This window comes from Amphiura filiformis, chromosome 4 (genome assembly GCF_039555335.1).
Source record: "Amphiura filiformis chromosome 4, Afil_fr2py, whole genome shotgun sequence".
Taxonomy (NCBI): domain Eukaryota; kingdom Metazoa; phylum Echinodermata; class Ophiuroidea; order Amphilepidida; family Amphiuridae; genus Amphiura; species Amphiura filiformis.
The window spans coordinates 67763991-67783250 of record NC_092631.1 but is presented as its reverse complement, the minus strand read 5'-3'; the positions used below and the strand labels follow the sequence as shown (position 1 = coordinate 67783250).

Here is a 19260-nt window from a genome sequence, read left to right as displayed (position 1 = left end):
GCATAAGCTTATGGGGCAATAAAGGTATATTGACCTTAAATACAAATAAGGCAAAAAATAAAATGTTTGTCTCAAAGCTCACGAGTGGTTTGAAAACAAATGCGAAATGCAATTTTTTTTATTCCCGACTTTTTTTTATGGTATTTTGAGAAAAAAGTCTGCAAGCTTTGAGACAACCCTTTTTTTGGCCTAATCTCAAAATGATAATCTTAAAAAAATCAGTTAAAATATTCTCTTAGATACAGATAAACCAGCAATTTCAAAATCAAATGATTAGACTATGGTGGCGCATATGTGGCGAATCATCCGCCTCTGGCAAGCACATATGTAGATATAACATCGTTTGCGCTATCCACTTGAAGGGTCGTAGAATGCGAGGTCTTCAGTTTGAATCCACGACGATTAAGAAGGCGAAATAGTTGAATATCAAAGAAATGGTCACATTTGCCCATCCTTGTGACTGTAATACAATGCGCCTCCTGGTTTCGTTTCAACTCAGATCTTGGGTTGAGATTTTGAACTTCTGCATGAAGGTTTCCTAAAACCTGAGAGTAAGAAATAAAAGGCATTAATGCTCTGTGTGTTGGCCCTCTGGTGCTGGCCATAAAAATTCCCTCAAAAATATCAAGAGCTAGTTGGCTTGTTTGTATGCAAAGTAGCATTTTACCCCCACAAAGCAAAAACATTGGTGTTCCAATTTTGCCCAGGTGTACCCATTATTTTACTTAATTGACAAGTCTATGAGCTTTCAATGGACATTTAACTATTTAGCCATTAAGGGCCATACTCCAAATAGTCCACGTAGAATATTCGTTCAACATTTTTATCTTTTAACAAATGTTCGTTTACGGAAAATCAAATATATTTGGAAATTTAATGGGAAAATAACGAAGACATGTTGCATCGAATATTTTACGTCAAATAACAAAATATAAAGCAAGTCTAATACCAGAGCATAAGATTATTATTCAAGAGCATTTGAAATCACTCGATTTTCTCACTGATTTGTGACGTTCGTACGTACCCTATCTTCAGCAAATATGTGCACTTTGTACGAGTTCATCATGTCTCTGTCTCGGTATCGTATTTTGACTTGAACAAAGTCCACCTGTTGAGTAAAACGTGATTTTATTATTTCCATATATTAACATTTCCGTACAAAATAGTATTTCTTTTCCGCAAAGTATGTCCCATTTTAATTTGGACCAGAACAGATGAGGCAATACAAGCAAAATCGCTATTAAATACCAGCGGATAATATCGCATCACAACCCTCAGCTAAGAATTACTGTTGCAGGGGCTTTGCAGGAGGGGGCAGGGGGCTTGAGAGCAAAAACAAATCAAAACTTATGAAGAGAAAGAAGCGGAATTTGGTCAAAGTTAGGGGTTAAATTGTTAAATTGTGACGATTTTATGTTTTATTTTATACCTATTGTTCATTAAAAAGCAACAGCTTCAGAGGGTTTCGCCTACTGACCCCCGGGACTGACCCCCCACCAAAGGCCTCTCCCCTTGACCCCCGCCAGGGGGCCACTCCCTGGAACCCCCGTCTAGCATCCTTTTGCCAAGTTCAACCCTGGCGCCACCCTGTACAGGTATGCACCCACTGAGTTATCCCGAGACACTCGCACCGCCGCGCCGTCACTGCGATTTCCACTGACTTCTCCGCTTGGATGCCTATGGTGAGGAAGGAAGTCATGATGTTTCGGGCTACCATTGAGAACTCAACATCTTCTGACAAGGAGGACTTTTACTCATCTCTATCTGATCACCTGGACCATATATGTATGAAAAGGGACAACATCCACCCATCCTCGGTGATTTTAATGCCAGAATAGGATTGGACAATCATCTCTCCCATCCTTGGCCCTTGGGTCATTGGCCCACACTGCTACCATGATTCAACCAATGACAATGGTAAGTGTCTGGTCAACAGTCGACCTTCCCAAATGAGATTCCCTAACCCATGAACCGTCTCTGGACTAGGACCCATCCAGCTGGATCAACCTACCAGTTAGATAACAGCAAGTAAATAAACAGCAACAACTCAGTAGAAGTGGACTCCGATCATCGTATTTTGAGCCTTCCGTCTAGCCAATCTGCGAATAAGCAAAGGAAAAACTTGCAAGAGACCAACAAATCCGGACAAAATTCAACTGGAAGAAGTTGGAAGACCCTGATACAAAGGAGGAGTTTCAGCTGGATCTATCAAACAGATTCCAGGTCTTGAGCATCGATGACACTTCACCCATCTTTGATAGGTATGAGTCCCTTTAAACAACGATTCGTGAAGTTGCCGAGAAAGTATTTGGAAAGTAAGAGACATGCGGTCTGCTGGGAATCAGACAGAACCATTAGACTTAAAATTAGATGCGGTCAAAAAGCTGTACTCCGTATCTCAAATCTAGAGGAAGATGAGGAACTTGAACACCAGCCTAAACAACTTTTACAATACCGCCTGGAAAAATAATCATTAACTTTCCAGGAAGAATTCAAGGCATAGACGTGAAAATCAAAATGATCGATGGATCAGCCCCCAGCCAAAGGGTGGACGAAATCCAGGGGCCCCGAGGGTTCAGGGCCCCGAGTAATAAAGGAGATATTAAAAGGGCCTGCACTGTTCCATGGGCTCCCAAGGCTCTTGCTACGCCTCTGGCCGGCCAGTGACCATGAATTGCTTAAGGAATGGAAGGAATATTTCAGCTTCCTCCTAAATAATGACAGCGTCACAGCAATTTCAGAACTTCATCCGCTTGATGAGGATCTTCATAATATTATCACTGAGCCCCCAACTTGTGATGAAGTAGTCGAAACAATAGCAGAACCAACAAAGCAGCAGCATTTTACTGTGCTATAACTCCTGCAGCACTTCAGGGAGGAGGAGATACCATGATTGATATAATTATAAACTTCTGTATGGAAGTATTCTCAACGCTGATACCGTCACGTCTATGGGTTATAAAATGTAATCAGGATTCGTCCACAAATTCATCCTTTACTGAAAAAGCAACCAAGCTGGTTTTAGATCTTTGTGGACTTCAAGGCTTCGGCTCCGTCCAACAGGTCCCTCGTGTTTTCAATGTTGTGACATTACGAAATACCAAAGCTTGTGGTCTGCGCCATCCAGGTGCTCTACATGGCTCTAGTACCGTCATGGTTGATGGACGTATCTCAGAGCCTTTTCAAGTAACAACTGGAGTGCTTCAGGGTGATGTTGGAACCGTTCCTGTTCATGGTCCTGGTAAACTACCGTCTGAAGAATTCCACGTCTAGAGTTGACGCTGTGAAGTTGTTACCCACCCGCGTCGGTGAAGGAAGTATCATGCTAGGGGATCTGGATTTCGCAGACGATATTGCCCTGTTGGAATCTTCATATACCCCGGGTTCAGTCACAACTCTAGGACTGGAACTGCAGCAGCAGATCTATGTCTTGTCATCAGTGCACCTGAGAGAGGATATATGACTCAACCAGCACATGAAGTCTATCATCACCCATGTCACAGACTTGGGATACTTGGGATCCAAGATGGGCTCTAGTGTTTAGACCTAAAGAGAAGGAAATCACAATCCTGGACGGCATTCTGGAAACGGAAACGCCTTTGGAGAAGCTCATCCCTGCCAATCAAAAGCTGTTTGAGACAATCCAGACAACCTATGTTACCGTATGGGTGCGAAGTATGGACCAAACATTGGAAACAAGATTGTTGTCTTTGAAGCATCTTTCTACAAAGTCATGTTAAATATCAAGCGCGTGGATCTGATTCCAAATGAAATAATCTATAATCTGACCAATACAACTCCACTAGTTGTCAAGACCCATCAACTCAGATTTCTTGGCCATACACATCGTCCTTACAGACGACGAGCCAGAGAAAGAATATGCCATTTCTATTCCAACTCATGGGAATTAAGCGGAAACCAGGACGATCACGTACACTGTACTGTACTTGCAATATGTTTAGCACCTCCTGGGAGATACTGAAATGATGCTACAGCCAAACAAAATTGCTTCGCTCATCCAAGATTGCAGCAGTTTGAGAGAGCTTGTAGTCGCCTGCTCCGCAGCCGACTGAATTTTTACTTGAAGCTGTTTTAAACTGCCATCATGATGTCCGATTATTAGAGCTTCAACACAGAGAGAACAATTCTAATTATTCAACAATAAAAGCTTTGTTCCAAATTCCATATAAAATGTATTATAGGCTAATTATTATCAGTTTGCGAGTGAACACACGATTAGACAGAGACCTCAGGTGGTTTGAGCAAGACGTTAACGGGGCACTGTGTCTACATTAAAGTGAATTTATATGCCATCTCTACCTCAACAAGAGCGGGGAGGGGGGGGTCAAACTTTCTAGAGTCTACAAGTCTAAGGTCAAAAGGTCATGACCTGATGACAATGATCACAGTCTCCGCGGACAGTCTCACTCTATTACCGTATAATTCCATTACTTTTGACACAAGACAGTCCATGGAGTTTCAAGGCGTTTGCCTAAATACTTAAATAGTAGAATTTGTTGTAAGAAGTTGTAATTTCCAAATACATCTAACGCCTTGAATTACGGCTTACGCCTCAAAATTCCTTTGATTATACCGGTTAGGTTATGACCATAAAGCTCTATAGGACATGTATCACATCGTCATCATCCCTATATCTTCGTGTCAAAAATTGCCGTGATAGTACAGCGAATCCTCTCGTTTTTCAACAGCTACGCATGGCGATTTTGTTCGAGAGTTTCTATATTCTACACATTATTACGATTTGTGCATGCTCTAGTACCCCATATGATGTTTCTATTACAAGAAAAATCGATTTGTTTTCAGGTAAAACCAGGGTTTTGTTTCCAGTACACTAACTCGAAAAGCAATACACTATTAGCGGGGCCTTGCAGCTTGCTGTGGATATCTTTTACTGCATTTTATAAGTAAAGATTTTGAAATCCAAAGTAAAAATTGTGATATATTTAATTTTGAGAATTACAATAGGTATAAAGGAACACGTTTAGCCCATCAGTTAAGTTCCAGGTGCAAGTCCTATAACACAATGCATATGTAAACTTTCTTCATCTGTGTCAATAATAGAATATTGATTTCAACGAAGTATAGAGCTGTATGGAAAAAAATATTTATAATACAGGGTGTTGACACTGTGTGTAGGGCTGTATAATAACTACAGTTCTATGGTTACGACAGTGATTTCCAAAAGAATCATTAGGCTGAAGCCTAATGGGAGCGTATTGCCAAATCGCATGTACTGAAATACATAGATAACGCGTAATGTACCGTAGTTACCTCGCCTGCTGCCGGTCCCGCTGGCGGTACGTGAGGGTGGTGATGATGATGTGCGCCACCAGGCTGCGGTATTCCTGGTGGTCCGGCTGGCATTCCTGGATACGGGTAAGACATCCTGAATTGATATATAAATCTGAATTATTCTACTGTTGGAAAAAGAATTTGGAACCGTAATAATTGAGTTAGCTTGTCGATTTAATTTGGTTATACCAACACCGTGATATAGTTGCTTGCATACTCACGTGAGTATGCATGAGTTTGCCCTTTGGAACTTGTCCTTCTTTTTGGTAAATATTGAACTATTTAATATAGGATAGAAACTCTGATAGTTTCTATCAAAATAGTCACACCCTCAGGGCCGGAGTTACCACAGGTCATAGTGGGTGCTACCGAGGGCTACGATCTGGGGGGACAAATTTGGAGAGGAATAATAATAATAATAATAATAATAATAATAATAATAATAATAATAATAATAATAATAATAATAATAATAATAATAATAACATAATAACACCAATAATAATAATAATAATAATAATAATAATAATAATAATAATAATAATAATAATACTTGTGATGGTGTATGTAGATGGGAGATATCCTTTTATACATTAAAAAATAAAAATCCGTTGTCAGCTACAGTCGGTTATCTTAAATATGCTTGCAAGTAAATTTCACCTTATGATGTCCTAAAGTGCAATTGTTTGTATGCAAATTTTATGCCTAGGCTGGTCTAGTTTTTATTGTATTCCTAATTTTGTTAAATTGTGCAATCTGATATTATACTTAATGTAATGTATTTTAATATGTATTGTTTATTTTTTGATGTTTTAAGTTTGACCCCTGGGCCAAACTGTAAAACAGTGTTTACACTGAGTTTTGTTACCCAGGCAAAAGAAGTTTTAATAAATAAAGAAAGAAAGAAAGATCCGTTTAGATCAATCTGGGAATCGCCTAGCTTACAAGCAGGTCTATTATCTGTTTGGGGAAGTTCCCAGCATCACAGTTACCAGAATGTAATTGATGCATCAGATGTTACTGAATGTATGCGAAGTAACGAATATTAGAACATTCATTCATTCATATTTTATTTCCAAAACAATCATAATACATTACAACAAAAAAGACATAAAAAATAACATACAATAATACAAACACGACACGCATTACAGGCTGGAAGACCAAAAAGGCCTGAAAGTTAGCCTTTCCCAAACATCAAATGAACTTACCAAAACAAACTTTACATACCACAACCAGCAGACAACACAAGGGAAGGGAAGGTGCTCACGGAAAATATTAATTTTTATTTAGAGAAGAGAACATGATAATGCCAGTAATAAACTATTAAATAGTGTAAATAGTGTAAATAGCCTACCAGCTTGGTGTATACTATAAAAGGCGGAGAAAACTAACTTGAGGCCCTTGTGTTACTGTCACGGTATGGTTATACATGCTCTCAAAGCAGTGCATTTGGATCCAAATAATAATAGTAGTGACATAACTACAATCAACTGCTGAGAGTAGGAAGATCTGGATAACGTCAAAAGTGCTCATATTTCCAAGAAAGGGATTTTATCTTTTTCGAAAATCTGAAGTCTGGTGTATGAATATTTTCCAGTTCGGACAAGAAGAGCAGATTTGGATAAATAGTATGTTCCTGTAGATAGGAGTGTACTTCGCCAGGATATATGTGATGTGTCATGTCAAAAGGAGATACTTGGGCAGGATCGTAAATGGAGAATAGCCAAAAATCTGCCCGGGGTGATTTTTTAACAATTTGGGTTTGTTGCGAATTTGTGATCTTATTAATGTTTAAAATTATTGTCTGATAGTTTCAGACCGGAATGTAACTGGCATCTTGTATTTTTTGAGACATTTTTCAAGGTAATTCCTACTCTCAACATTGTCAATAATATTTTGTAAGGCCGATATCTCAATTTCCAATTTTACAATACCATAACTTACGAATTCAATATCTTCGCTTATGAATGTCCGATTTCATTGAGGAAAACGGCGGTGTGGAGCAAAATATCTCGATATTTAAGATATGTAAAAACCTCAAAATTTATAACATGCCCAAAAGTGTCTCCTTTTGACATGACACGTCACATATAGTTGTGACTGATGAAATCAAAACTCGACCGGCGCGGCGGTTGACCGCCGGTTCCGGGCTGTTCCGTCCGGTTGGAGCCGGTTTCTATTGTTCTGAGCAATGGAACGCGGTTCGACAACCGCCGAGTTTTGATTTCATCCCTAACAGGATATTACTGGAACTTGTGTTTATACTCTCTGTGGGTGAAGCTACGTAACTTTTACGGAATAATAATGTTGACATCTACAATCCATGCAGTTAGAAAGTATACTGCGCCAATAAAGTATCCTTACACTTGGAAAAATAATCACAATTTCCAAGCTGAACAATGTTGGGGTAAATTTGTTTTTTCAATAGATGCACTATCTAATCATGCACATTTTGACACCACATTGAATCCAATGTGACCTCAAGAAGCAAAGTTACAAGTATTTGATTAGACGCAGGTCCAGTTTTAAAAGTGACAAACTGGCCCATTCAAAACTCCACAGACTAGACATCTGGTTTGAGAGTGGTGAATGGCAATTTATGCGTTTGGCTTTAATTCAAAACAAAAGGAACAAAAGAAAACTGAAACAAAAGAACTGACAAATAAAATGAAAGTTATGAAAATTACAGAGAAGTAAAAACTGAAATAAAAACTGCTTTAAATAACGCTTTATTGAAGAAACTGTGTTGTCTCTTTGTTTCGCTTGTTGGAATCTTTTTGCACCTTGTATAGGCCAGTTTGTCACTTTTAAAATGGGACCGTCGTCTATTCAATTGCTTGTAACTTTACTTCTCGTGGTCACATTGGATTCAATGTGGTGTCAAAATGTGCATGATTAGATAGTGCATCTATTGAAAAAATAAATTTACCTCAATATTGTTCAGTTTTGAAATTGTGATTATTTTTCCAAGTGTAAGGATACTATATTGGCGCAGTATATATATAGGCAAACAACGTTTCAGCACCGACATGTCATTAGACCGTATTGGTAGTTGGATAAATGGATCGGTTTCAAGTTTTACGTATAGTATAACAAAATCTCCCTTCCCTTTCTCGTTTGTACTTGATTGACAAGCTCTGCAAATAAGCACGAGATGGGTGAAACTGTTGTTGTGGGACTTGGTTGAGAAACAGCATTCGCATAATAAAGCAGAGTGGAGGACAAATCCATTCGTCTATCGTTTTAATTTGGTGCTGTCATGCATACAGATATAGAATCTACTGTAGAATGATAGAGATGCTCAACTAGGAGAAAATGCTTCAAGGGATTCTGTACAAAATATTTTGTCTTAATCCATCATGATGCAGTCATGTCTACAGTAGAATTCATCTCGACCTTTGCAGGACTTAACCCCATTAAAAGCTATTAAACCAAGATAACACTCATTGAAACAGCTCAACTGATTAAATCGGATCTTCTCTGGCTGTGCACATGTGACTGTTTTCATGTGCGATATCGCAATAAAGTTTGTATTATAGCTTCAGTTGGGTAACCGATTATAAAGGAAACGAAAGGAAACAATGGTATGTGTACTTTTATTCACGAAATGAGACAATGGCGTGCTTTTTGTAAACCAGCATTCTTGAAAATGAGCAACATAATGATTGTTGACTTAACACGGTTTGGAAATTATTTCTTCATATTTTTGGTGTTATCTGTCGTTTACATATCCTTCCTAAAACACAAAAGTACGACCCTCTCCAAACACCTAAATTAGCTAAAAATTTAGGACATGTTACAAAACTATATTGTCTAGAATTTTAGAAGAGTACTTTTAATATTGGCCGGTTATTTTTCACACAGCGACGTTAACTAGGCAATGTACTATTAGAGTCACGCGGTAGCATGACCAGCAAGTTTTAAAAAAAACGACTGATAAAGAAGAATAAGAAGATGCACCGCGGGACTATATTAGAGTCACGCGGTAGCATGACCAGCAAGTTTTAAAAAAACGACTGATAAAGAAGAATAAGAAGATGCACCGCGGGACTATATTTACACGAAACAAAACGCTATTGTTCTATGATATTTTTCGCTGGGTACAAAATATATCTAAAACCATGCTAAATCGTATTTAATATCCAAAGTGTAATATTTTAATAACTCATTAATTCAAAAAGTTACACCAATCATACAGTCAATCCGATTGTTTGATAATAAATAAACATTCTTGCTTTATTTCACGCGGTATTTCATAGCCAAAATTAGTGGAAAATCATAGCTAATCATACTGATATCCACAATCTTTCGTCACTGCTACAGCCATACATGGCTGTCACTGTCGCACTACCTTTTGAGATTCACTTTCAAATATACCCTAGTATATTCCTGGATACCCTACATACAAATTCTGGATCCCATTCGCCAAAAAATCAAGTTTTTCGCAATTCTTTTATTCTTTCCGGACCACAGCATACATTCATATTAATAAATACTCCACTTTCACACGTCGTGATATCGGGTCGTCCCGTGGCGAAGCGGTTAAGGTCCTGGACTTCTAATCCATTTATGAATTTTTGCTCAGGTTCGAAACTTCCCACCACTTTTTTTTTTTATTGTTTTATTAACCAATTTATTGTCATAAATCAAGAATAACACCATCTCGAACATCCATTGCTATTATGATATTTTTTTTTTTTCATCAAACAAACATGTTTGATTTTTTATTCTCATTTAGGCCTAGGCCTACTTTCACCATCCAGATGCTTTCACCATGCCTGACTATCATGACATCTTCGTCATTTAAAACACATGTTCACAGTTCAATCTGAAATTATATTTGCAATAAATATTATAAATTGTCACAAATTAAAATCACAAACCGCGAAAGATCGCCAACAACTGCCGCTGAATATTGATATCCAACTAGATTTCACCGCAGGGCTATAAAGAACCACAAACCGCGACATTTGGATATCCAACTAGATAGCCCAGCAGGGCTACAAAGAATCACATACCACGAAATATGGTTATCCAACAGGCTTAAACTATAAATTAGCTCCCGATAGAGGGCAGGGCCTGATAAGGGAAATTAAAATCACAAACCGCGAAAGATCGCTGACAACCGCCGCTTAATAGGGATATCCAACTAGATTGCCCCGCAGGGCTACAAAGAACCACAAACCGCGAAATTTGCATATCCAACAAGATTGCCCGCAGTCTTATCGATTATAAAGAACCACAAACCGCGAAATATGGATATCCAACAAATTAAGACCACAAACCGCGAAAGATCGCCAACAACTGCCGTTAAATTTGGATATCCAACTAGATTGCCTCGCATGGCTATAAAGACCCACAAACCGCGAAATTTGGATATCCAACAAGCTTAAACTATAAATTAACTGCCGATAGAGGGCTTGATAAGGGAAATTAAAATCACAAACCGCGAAAAATCGCCGACAACCTCCGCTTAATAGGGATATCCAACTAGATTGCCCCGCAGGGCTAAAAGAACCAAAAACCGCGAAATATGGATATCCAACAAATTAAGACCACAAACCGCGATAAAATGAAATGAAACGAAGAGCCACAAACCGCGAAATTTGGATATGCAACTAGATTGCCCCACAGGGCTACAAAGAACCACAAACCACGAAATATGGATATCCAACAAGCTTAAACTATAAATTAGCTCCCGATAGAGGGCAGTGCTTGATAAGGGAAATTAAAACCACAAACCACGAAAGATCGCAGATAACCGCCGCTTACTAGGCATATCCAACTAGGTTGGCCCGCAGGGCTACAAAGAACCACAAACCGCGAAATTTGGATATCCAACTAGATTGCCCACAGGCCTATAGATTATAAAGAACCACAAACCGCGAAATATGGATATCCAATAAATTAAGACCACAAACCGCGATAAACGAAATGAAACGAAATGAAGAGCCACAAACCGCGAAATTTGTATTTGCAACTAGATTGCCCCAGGGCTACAAAGAACCACAAACCACGAAATATGGATATCCAACAAGCTTAAACTATAAATTAGCTCCCGATAGAGGGCAGTGCTTGATAAGGGAAATTAAAACCACAAACCACGAAAGATCGCAGATAACCGCCGCTTAATAGGCATATCCAACTAGGTTGGCCCGCAGGGCTACAAAGAACCACAAACCGCGAAATTTGGATAGCCAAGTGGATTGCCCCGCAGGGCTATAAAGAACCACAAACATTCAAACACGATTATCTTGCCCAGTCGGGGCATTTAGACGTTTCCGTAGTATAGGCTTAAATATATGCGCATTTACCAGTTCCAACTTGGAAGTAAATCGGACTTACTCTCCGTATCTCTCTGGCATTGTCAACATTGGGTGTGTGTTGTTCATATTTACATTTTCTGTACATATTTACGTTGCCTTGAATAATTAAAGTATATTAAAATATATATTGATCATTGTGTACGTCTCAGTCACGCGTGACGAGCAAGTTTTAAGAATAAACGACTGATAATGTTTTGTTTAATTATTTATTGTCATAAATCATGAACAGCAACTTCAAACATCTATTTTTCGTTTTATGGAGCACTTTGTAACCTGATGACTTTCCAAGCTTGGAGCTGCTTGGTTACATTCATAAAAAGAAAAGAAATCTACCAAAAAACGTTGACAACGTAAAGAAATCAGCAAGTTTAAAAAACCCACCTCGGCTCACTTTTTGAAACTTGGTCCCATTTTGAATACCAACAGCAAATCAGTGTTTTTATTTTATTTCAACAGAATACAGCGTTTCCAACAAGATTACAAGCCTACTACACTTCTGGAAATGTTTTAAATTTATATAATATGATGAAGTTTAAATCAATACCTTTTACAAATGGGACCAAGTTTCAAAAAGTGAGCCGAGGTGGGCTTTTTTAAACTTGCTGATTTCTTTATGTTGTCAACTTTTTTTGGTAGATTACCTATAACATTAACTAAAACACCAAAGTACGAATATTTCCAAACATCTAAATTAGCTACAAATTTAGGACATGTTAAAAAGCTATCTGTTTAGAAGAGTACTTTTAATATTGGCCGGTTATTTTTCACACAGCGACGTTAACTAGTCATATCCCCATACTTTTAACGTAGGGCTATTTGTAGAGGTCATGCGTCAATGGGAAAGAGCACTGTGTATTGTGTATAGGAAAACGGACAGTAACTGCAGTATGTAGCTATCCATGTCACCATTATTATTTTCATTTGATCACATATCAATGTCTATGGTGCACATAAAGCTGTCTGTGGGTATGAATAATTGCTATCCTCGCCGTCACCTCGGACTGCTATAATCTATAGAGGTTATCCATGTTCTATAAGCTGCATATCCTATCAACGACTGCTATACCTTGTTTAGGACATTCTAAAGAAGTACCTGCATGTGCAACCATGACTGTTTCAAAATAGCCCGCCAAAGTCATGCAGATAACTCCGAGGTCGTGCATTGAATTAGTTTGAATGAGGAATACTACGGGAACCAGTGCCTTTTGTTAGAAGTCACACATGAGTGAAGTGGATAACCTCTATATAAGACCGACTGATTAAAAAGTTTGCGTCTGACGTCAGGACAAACGGTTGTTTGATGTGATCATTTATTATTTTTTCTTACAAAATATTATATAATGTTCAATTCTAGACCTGAATTATACCAACAGCTATCACACTAATAAACTGTATAATATACATTTATTCATCTTTTTCTGCCTTTTTGGGGTAATTTTTATTCTATAAACTGTACATTTGTGTGTAAATTGAGGGCGCTATTTACATATATTTTAAATCTAAATTAGCCAAATAATATGAGTTATTCCTTACATTTAATAATCAAAGGTTTTTTGAAAATTCCCTTGTAATTTGTCAGTCTTTTTGCTGATGTTCTAATACAATTGTACAAGTGTCTACCCCTTGTAGGGATGCAAACAAGATTTAAACTAAATAGCGCCATCATTGTTCAACTTTTCTTTAAAATGACTCCGTTTTACATGCTATCAAACAACCGTGCGGCGAGATTGTTACTGACCTACGCAGTACGATATTTTCGGTCTTGTTGACAGCACAGGCAGGACGTCATACGCAAAGTAGTCTTTTTTAATTCGGTCTGAAATTATAGCACACTAGGTTAACCATGGTGCGATAATCAAAAAATATATATTAGACGTTCTTTTATCCTACATTTCTATGTCAGATTTTGTCTTTATTGGATTGTTTTCACGTTTGGCGTTTGCTCGCTGATGAATGTATGTTACGGCGTTCTGATTTAGCAAAGCCCTGATATTCCATTCAACGAATCTGGCCCTGATATTCCATTCAACGAATCTGACCTGAATACTTGCGGTAATGCCGAAAATGACTCAGCAGTGCTTTCCTGTCTTTAATATAATTTTTCTTCTACGGGGATCGAACTAGGTATCTGCTGGACCATGCAGTGTCAAATACCTTAACCACTGGGCCACGCACGCTGCTCTCTAGCGTAATGCTGGTTTCATACTTTCTGCCGCTTGCTGCTGAGTGGCGTGACGCTTCATCATGCCGCATGTACTTGTCTGCAAGCGGAGTGGCAGCGGCATGACTCTGAAGGCCACTCTTGCCGCTTAGCACTGCTCCAAAATCGTATTTTGTTCTCATACGTCAGAGCGGCACCGCTCCGAGTTGACTTGAATTCAACACGATGCTGCCGCTTGGGCAAAGCGGAGGAATGATTGATATCGGTTTGCCGCTGGTCGCCGCTAGCGTTTCCGGTGCGACTGCGCAGTGTAGCAAAACCATCTTCAGAGCGGCAAGCGGCAGGGAAGTATGAAACCAGCATTAGCGTTGATCATGTTGATTGACAGGTTTTGATCAGTGAATGCTGGCTATAATGTTGAAATATTCACTTGAAAATGAAAGTTCCAGGACAAGGCCCTCAATTATCGATACCACTCGTACGGTCATGAATAGAAAGTATAGACAAACGAACTAAACAAAAACATCAACAATATACAAAGTGTGACATGCATCTAGGGGGCATCGGCGCACCTTCTTCCTCAGTCTTGGGCTTTCCTCCAGTTTCCCCTGTTAAATAAGGGTGGCATAAAGGCGAAATCGGAACTTTTGGTTTTCCCACGGTATCCATCTCCCTGTCAAAAAGGAGCCGGAGCGGCACGTATGAGCATCAGGGCATTTCCCCCCTTATTCTTGGGCTTTGCCACCAGTTGTTCCCTGTTAATAAGGGGCGGTACAAAGCAAGCATCGAGGCATTTGCACTTCAGTCTTGGGTTTCTTTCCCCGTTGCCCCTCTCCTGTCAGGGCCGGATTTACCATTGGGCCAGATTCTTGAAAAAATAAAATGAACTCTAATAGCCTCTAATTAATTATGCAGAGTAAAATTAGCAAAATGCTTAACGTAATATACTTCTATTTTACTTGTACTACATAATGTACCAAGTCTGAGCTAGATAGTCCTTATAGATACTTAGCAAATTAACTTTGCACAATTGGGAGTATGTAATTAAATCTTTGACCTCCCTTTCAGTTTTCTGCTCCGCTAAATTGGAGTCAACAGAGCAAAACGCCGCCAACGGCGACGAAGTGGTCAATTACGAAAATTGTCTATATCAATTACAAAAATAGTCTATAGCTCTTTGATAAAAGTGTTATTCATATTTCAAATATCAAAACACGCAAACCATGTGTGTTGAATCCATTATTTTGTCTTAATTACTCAAATAATATTCTACAAATGTCCTAATCCTTGCACATACATAATTAAGCAACATTTATATATAAATATGTCTATTACCGTTGGAGGATTAAAGGCTCTAGCTAGCTGGAAAATAAAAGGAGAGAAGGCAGACAGAGTAGAATAGTAAATGACCGGGACATAATAGTAAAATGATGGGTTTAAAGCCATATTATAACATTTCCATAAGAAATAGAATTGTATTTTTTGGGGTATAAAATGTTAGTTTTCACTTTCAATTTGAGCCCAAACAGACGAGGCAACACAAAGAAAATCGCTATCGCATATGTCGCCAATGAGAGCCTCTCATTCGAATGCGAGTCGTGTCGATTGTTTTGATATGCCACGACTGCCCGCACGCCATGTACGTACTGTGTTATGCACATCGTGTCCCGGCATTGTGTTCGCGTTCGACTAATATTTCCATCGTAATAATAAAGCGTCTTACAAAAGTGGGCTAAAAAGCACAAAAGGTCCAAAGTTCTTAACTATCGTCCTCGTCCTGTGGGGAGGGGGCATAAGAGGGGCAATATTTATTGGGGCGCAGCTACCCCCTTTCCCCCACCATATTGGCTATGCCACTGTGCTATTCTTTAGGCAGGTTATTAAACGAGTGAGGAGATGTGATGGAAGATCAAGAAGCCCTCACATGCTCGGGATGTTTTTGCGATATACGTCGCATTACCGGTTCTCCAGCTATGTAGCGATTTTCAGTTGTTCGGTACGAGCTTCTATTCTTTCTGCATCATTGATCAACTTTGTTCGCAGCGGAATACGCTTCGGTAAACTGCGTCTGCCGCAACGGTAGAACGTCCGCAGACGTCGGAATATAACTGCCTTTATAGGCCATTGTATAACTAGTTTTTTTTACCAATCCATCCGCCGGGTGGAATCAACGAGTCAAACTGAGCGCAAAGAAAGTTAAAAACTAAAGTGATTGCCTCTAATGAAGATTTACGTTTATTGTCCACCTCGGTCATTTTTCTTTCAAGAGATGGTATGAAAAATTAATAGATTGGTTCCGACATCGGTTTGTTATAAGCAAAAGTACTACATGGTGCATTTTGATAACTATTAGATCTTTCAATATGCTCTATCATACTCTGGTATTCACTGCTCTCAGAAACGTTAATGTGAATGAAATTCCTCTGAATTGTATCCATATCTTCATAATCTTCCGAATCACGCAAGTTCTTGATTCCTCTAATTCCATTGTTGACACCGTCTTTGGATAGGTTTGAGGCGTGGGAGGAAGATTGATCATCATGCGATTTTGGTTGACCGATTTACTGGTTACTCTATAACTTGTGTGAGAAGCTTCAGACCGTTCCTTGTCCATGTTGTGGCTAGGACAACCATTGGATCCGGGAGTTGCGTTCTCAGCAGTGTAGCTGACTTGATGTTGTTTCTTACTACCGGAACACTTACTTTTTGCTACTACTATTAACCAATACAACATCGCAATGATGACCAGAAGACACAACACTCCAAGGATTGGAAGAATGATTTTCCATTGGTCAAAGTCTTCGTTTGATAATTAGATTTTGACATGGCATCAGATGGTGCGCTGGCCGTTTCTGTCTGAATCACGAAGAGTTTCGCGCGTGCAACTCTCTCTTGTCCATCAACCGATACAACACACGAAATTGTGGCGTTGTTGTCCATGATATCTACTTTCCGCACGCTAAGCCGTTTTGTAGAAATCCGATTGATTAAGAATTTATCAGACGTGGTTTGCGGAGTTATTTCCGTATCGCAATAAAACCACTTGTATTTGTAACTGCTCCTGTACGTACTTCCTTCGCATGTAAACGTCACCATATCTCCCACAACAACCTTTGCTATCACAGGCTTCAAAGTCACTACAAATGGAGGAACATAGATTCCAGTGGATGAACCGAAAGTCTTAACAATCAATACGTTCTTCTCAAAGTTAGTTCCGAGAAGGTTCTTACTGCTACATATGATCTCCATCCCGTTATCACTTGCTGTTATATTACTTAAAATAAGCATTGAAACCGAGTTACCGTCGTATGCAATTGTTTTATTTCTTGCAACCAAGGCTGGAACAGACGTCCATGACAGATCGTCCGACTTAGGTTTAGCATCTACAGAGCACATATAAACAGCCTCGCCACCTTCAATAATTTCTTTATTTTCAATCGACAACAAAATCTTTGGAGCGTTCAACTTGCATCGTCTATTAATCTGCTCGGAGCCAGAGGTGTAATTTGATATACACACATAATCGGATGAAGATGGTATCGCAATATCTAAATAAGCTTCAGTAAATTGGTTGAATTGTGTATTCGGAACTAATCTACCTTTAGAAGATATCCAATAAAGACGTACTGGGGGATAGGCGGTTTCCGATCGGCATTTCAACGTAACCAATTTTGCGTCACTCGGATTCGAATCAATGGTGCATTGTGGATACAACTGGTCGTCTGGTGGGTATTGTACGTGAAGGATCGACGGGCGCGATTCTGCCTGGATGTCATTTAGCGCAGAAACAAGGACACATTGATATGATTTGCTATCATCAATTGATACACGCGAGATTTGCAATGAGAAATAATCTTCATTCAAAAGAGGATAAGAAATATCCAACCGAATAACGTTGTCTGTCCGTAACTTCATGATGAACCCGTGTAGAGTTCGCAATTGGTATGTCGTCTGCTAACCACATTAGTTTCCCGCCATTTGCAAACCAGTTGTCGCCTCGCTCATCAATAGCAGGCCCGTGGCACTGGAAGTCCACAATAGATCCAACTTGAGGTGAGATATTGAATGCTTCGAGGCTCAGATTCCTAGTGGATACAGGGTAATAACTTGCGGAAAATAGGAATGGAAACAGCCAGATGAATGAAGAACGGTACATCATCGTTAATGCTGATTAGGTCGATCAACAAAAATATCAGAGCGATTGAAAACAACTTGAAGACTTGAAGTTATCATTACCGTATGGTTGCACCTGACGCTTTAGAAGTGAAAATGAATTGAGAGCAAAGTTGTTTGTTTAAATATATTAAAGATGAAATTAAAAGTTGTGATCGTAGCTGATTTGGGGATTTTCGAAACCTATATCCCTGGGTTTATATTGTTCTACATAATATGAAAGTATAAAGTTACTTCATGGCGTGTTTCGATGCAGGTTACACAGGCCTATTAGATGTCAATGTTTTAGTAAACAAGCGTGATACATACAGGGAAGTATCAACGAGGAACCGAGTAGTGATACAGTAATCAGTCAGTTTTATGTGCGAAATTAAATACATTAAAGTAATAATTAACTTTGGCTAGTTATTTTCTCTTATGTACAAGGTGTCCCCAAAAAGGTACATGTAGAAAATGAACCACATTTTGTGATGGTATAATATAACAGTGTGATTTATTTCAGATATTATTTATTGAGCCTTCTTGTAATTGTCTGCTAAATTTCAACTCCGTATCTTAAGAGCAACTTAACATATGAACGTAAGATGACAGGTGTGTCTAGAGTGGCTAACACAATCACACCTTTGGTTTGATATTTTTTCTTTCATTACTTTTTCTTTTTCTCTTTATTTTTTCTTGGTTGAACTTATTGCACAAAATAAACATAATACAAATATGAGGCCTTCTAGACTCTTGTTGGTAACTGTTACGAGTCGTTAATGACTCGAGGCCATAAACACCCAAGTAGAGGTCGGGTCATTTGAGGTAATTGAGGTATTGCGTAATCCCCTCATGACGTCAGCATTTGTCTATTACGTAATGGTTAGGAGATGATGTAATCGTTGTTTTGAGCATAAATTTATTTGTTTGTGTGGTTGCTAGGATACACCCTATCCTCATTTGGCATAGTGATAGAATTGAATTAAATTTGTTCATTCACTTTTTATTTTTGAAAATATTAGTGTGCTTTTTTTCTTGTGTCTTTTTTGCCTGTGACATTACGATTTATCAGTTAAAACATCATTTTCACTGGTTGACAATAATACCTCAAATACCTCAAATGACCCTACCTCTACTCACCCATTTTCCAAATTCACTTCAGAATCCACAACAAAATACACAAAGTTAACAATATCTGAATCTTTTAATCAAAAGAAAACTATGATTTAACAATAACTTGTGAGTGGACATAAATACATACAATCGGTTAGAATCAATCAAATACACGATATGTTTGATAATGTT

The 19260-nt window shown here is 38.7% G+C and overlaps 2 protein-coding genes across 2 annotated transcripts; both read right to left on the bottom strand.

Annotated features, from left to right (window-relative positions):
- Window positions 1-259: 259 nt before the first annotated feature.
- Window positions 260-5447, bottom strand: LOC140149913 (uncharacterized). Its single transcript, XM_072171926.1, has 3 exons — window positions 5293-5447; window positions 1025-1108; window positions 260-545 (listed from the first exon to the last, which is right to left on the bottom strand). Exons 1-3 carry the CDS (start codon window positions 5404-5406, stop codon window positions 303-305), a joined length of 441 nt encoding a protein of 146 aa, XP_072028027.1. The 5' UTR covers window positions 5407-5447; the 3' UTR covers window positions 260-302.
- Window positions 5448-14976: 9529 nt separating this feature from the next.
- On the bottom strand, window positions 14977-18053 carry LOC140151266 (cell adhesion molecule-related/down-regulated by oncogenes-like). The gene has a single exon (XM_072173542.1). It carries the CDS (start codon window positions 17716-17718, stop codon window positions 16522-16524), a length of 1197 nt encoding a protein of 398 aa, XP_072029643.1. The 5' UTR covers window positions 17719-18053; the 3' UTR covers window positions 14977-16521.
- Window positions 18054-19260: the final 1207 nt, after the last annotated feature.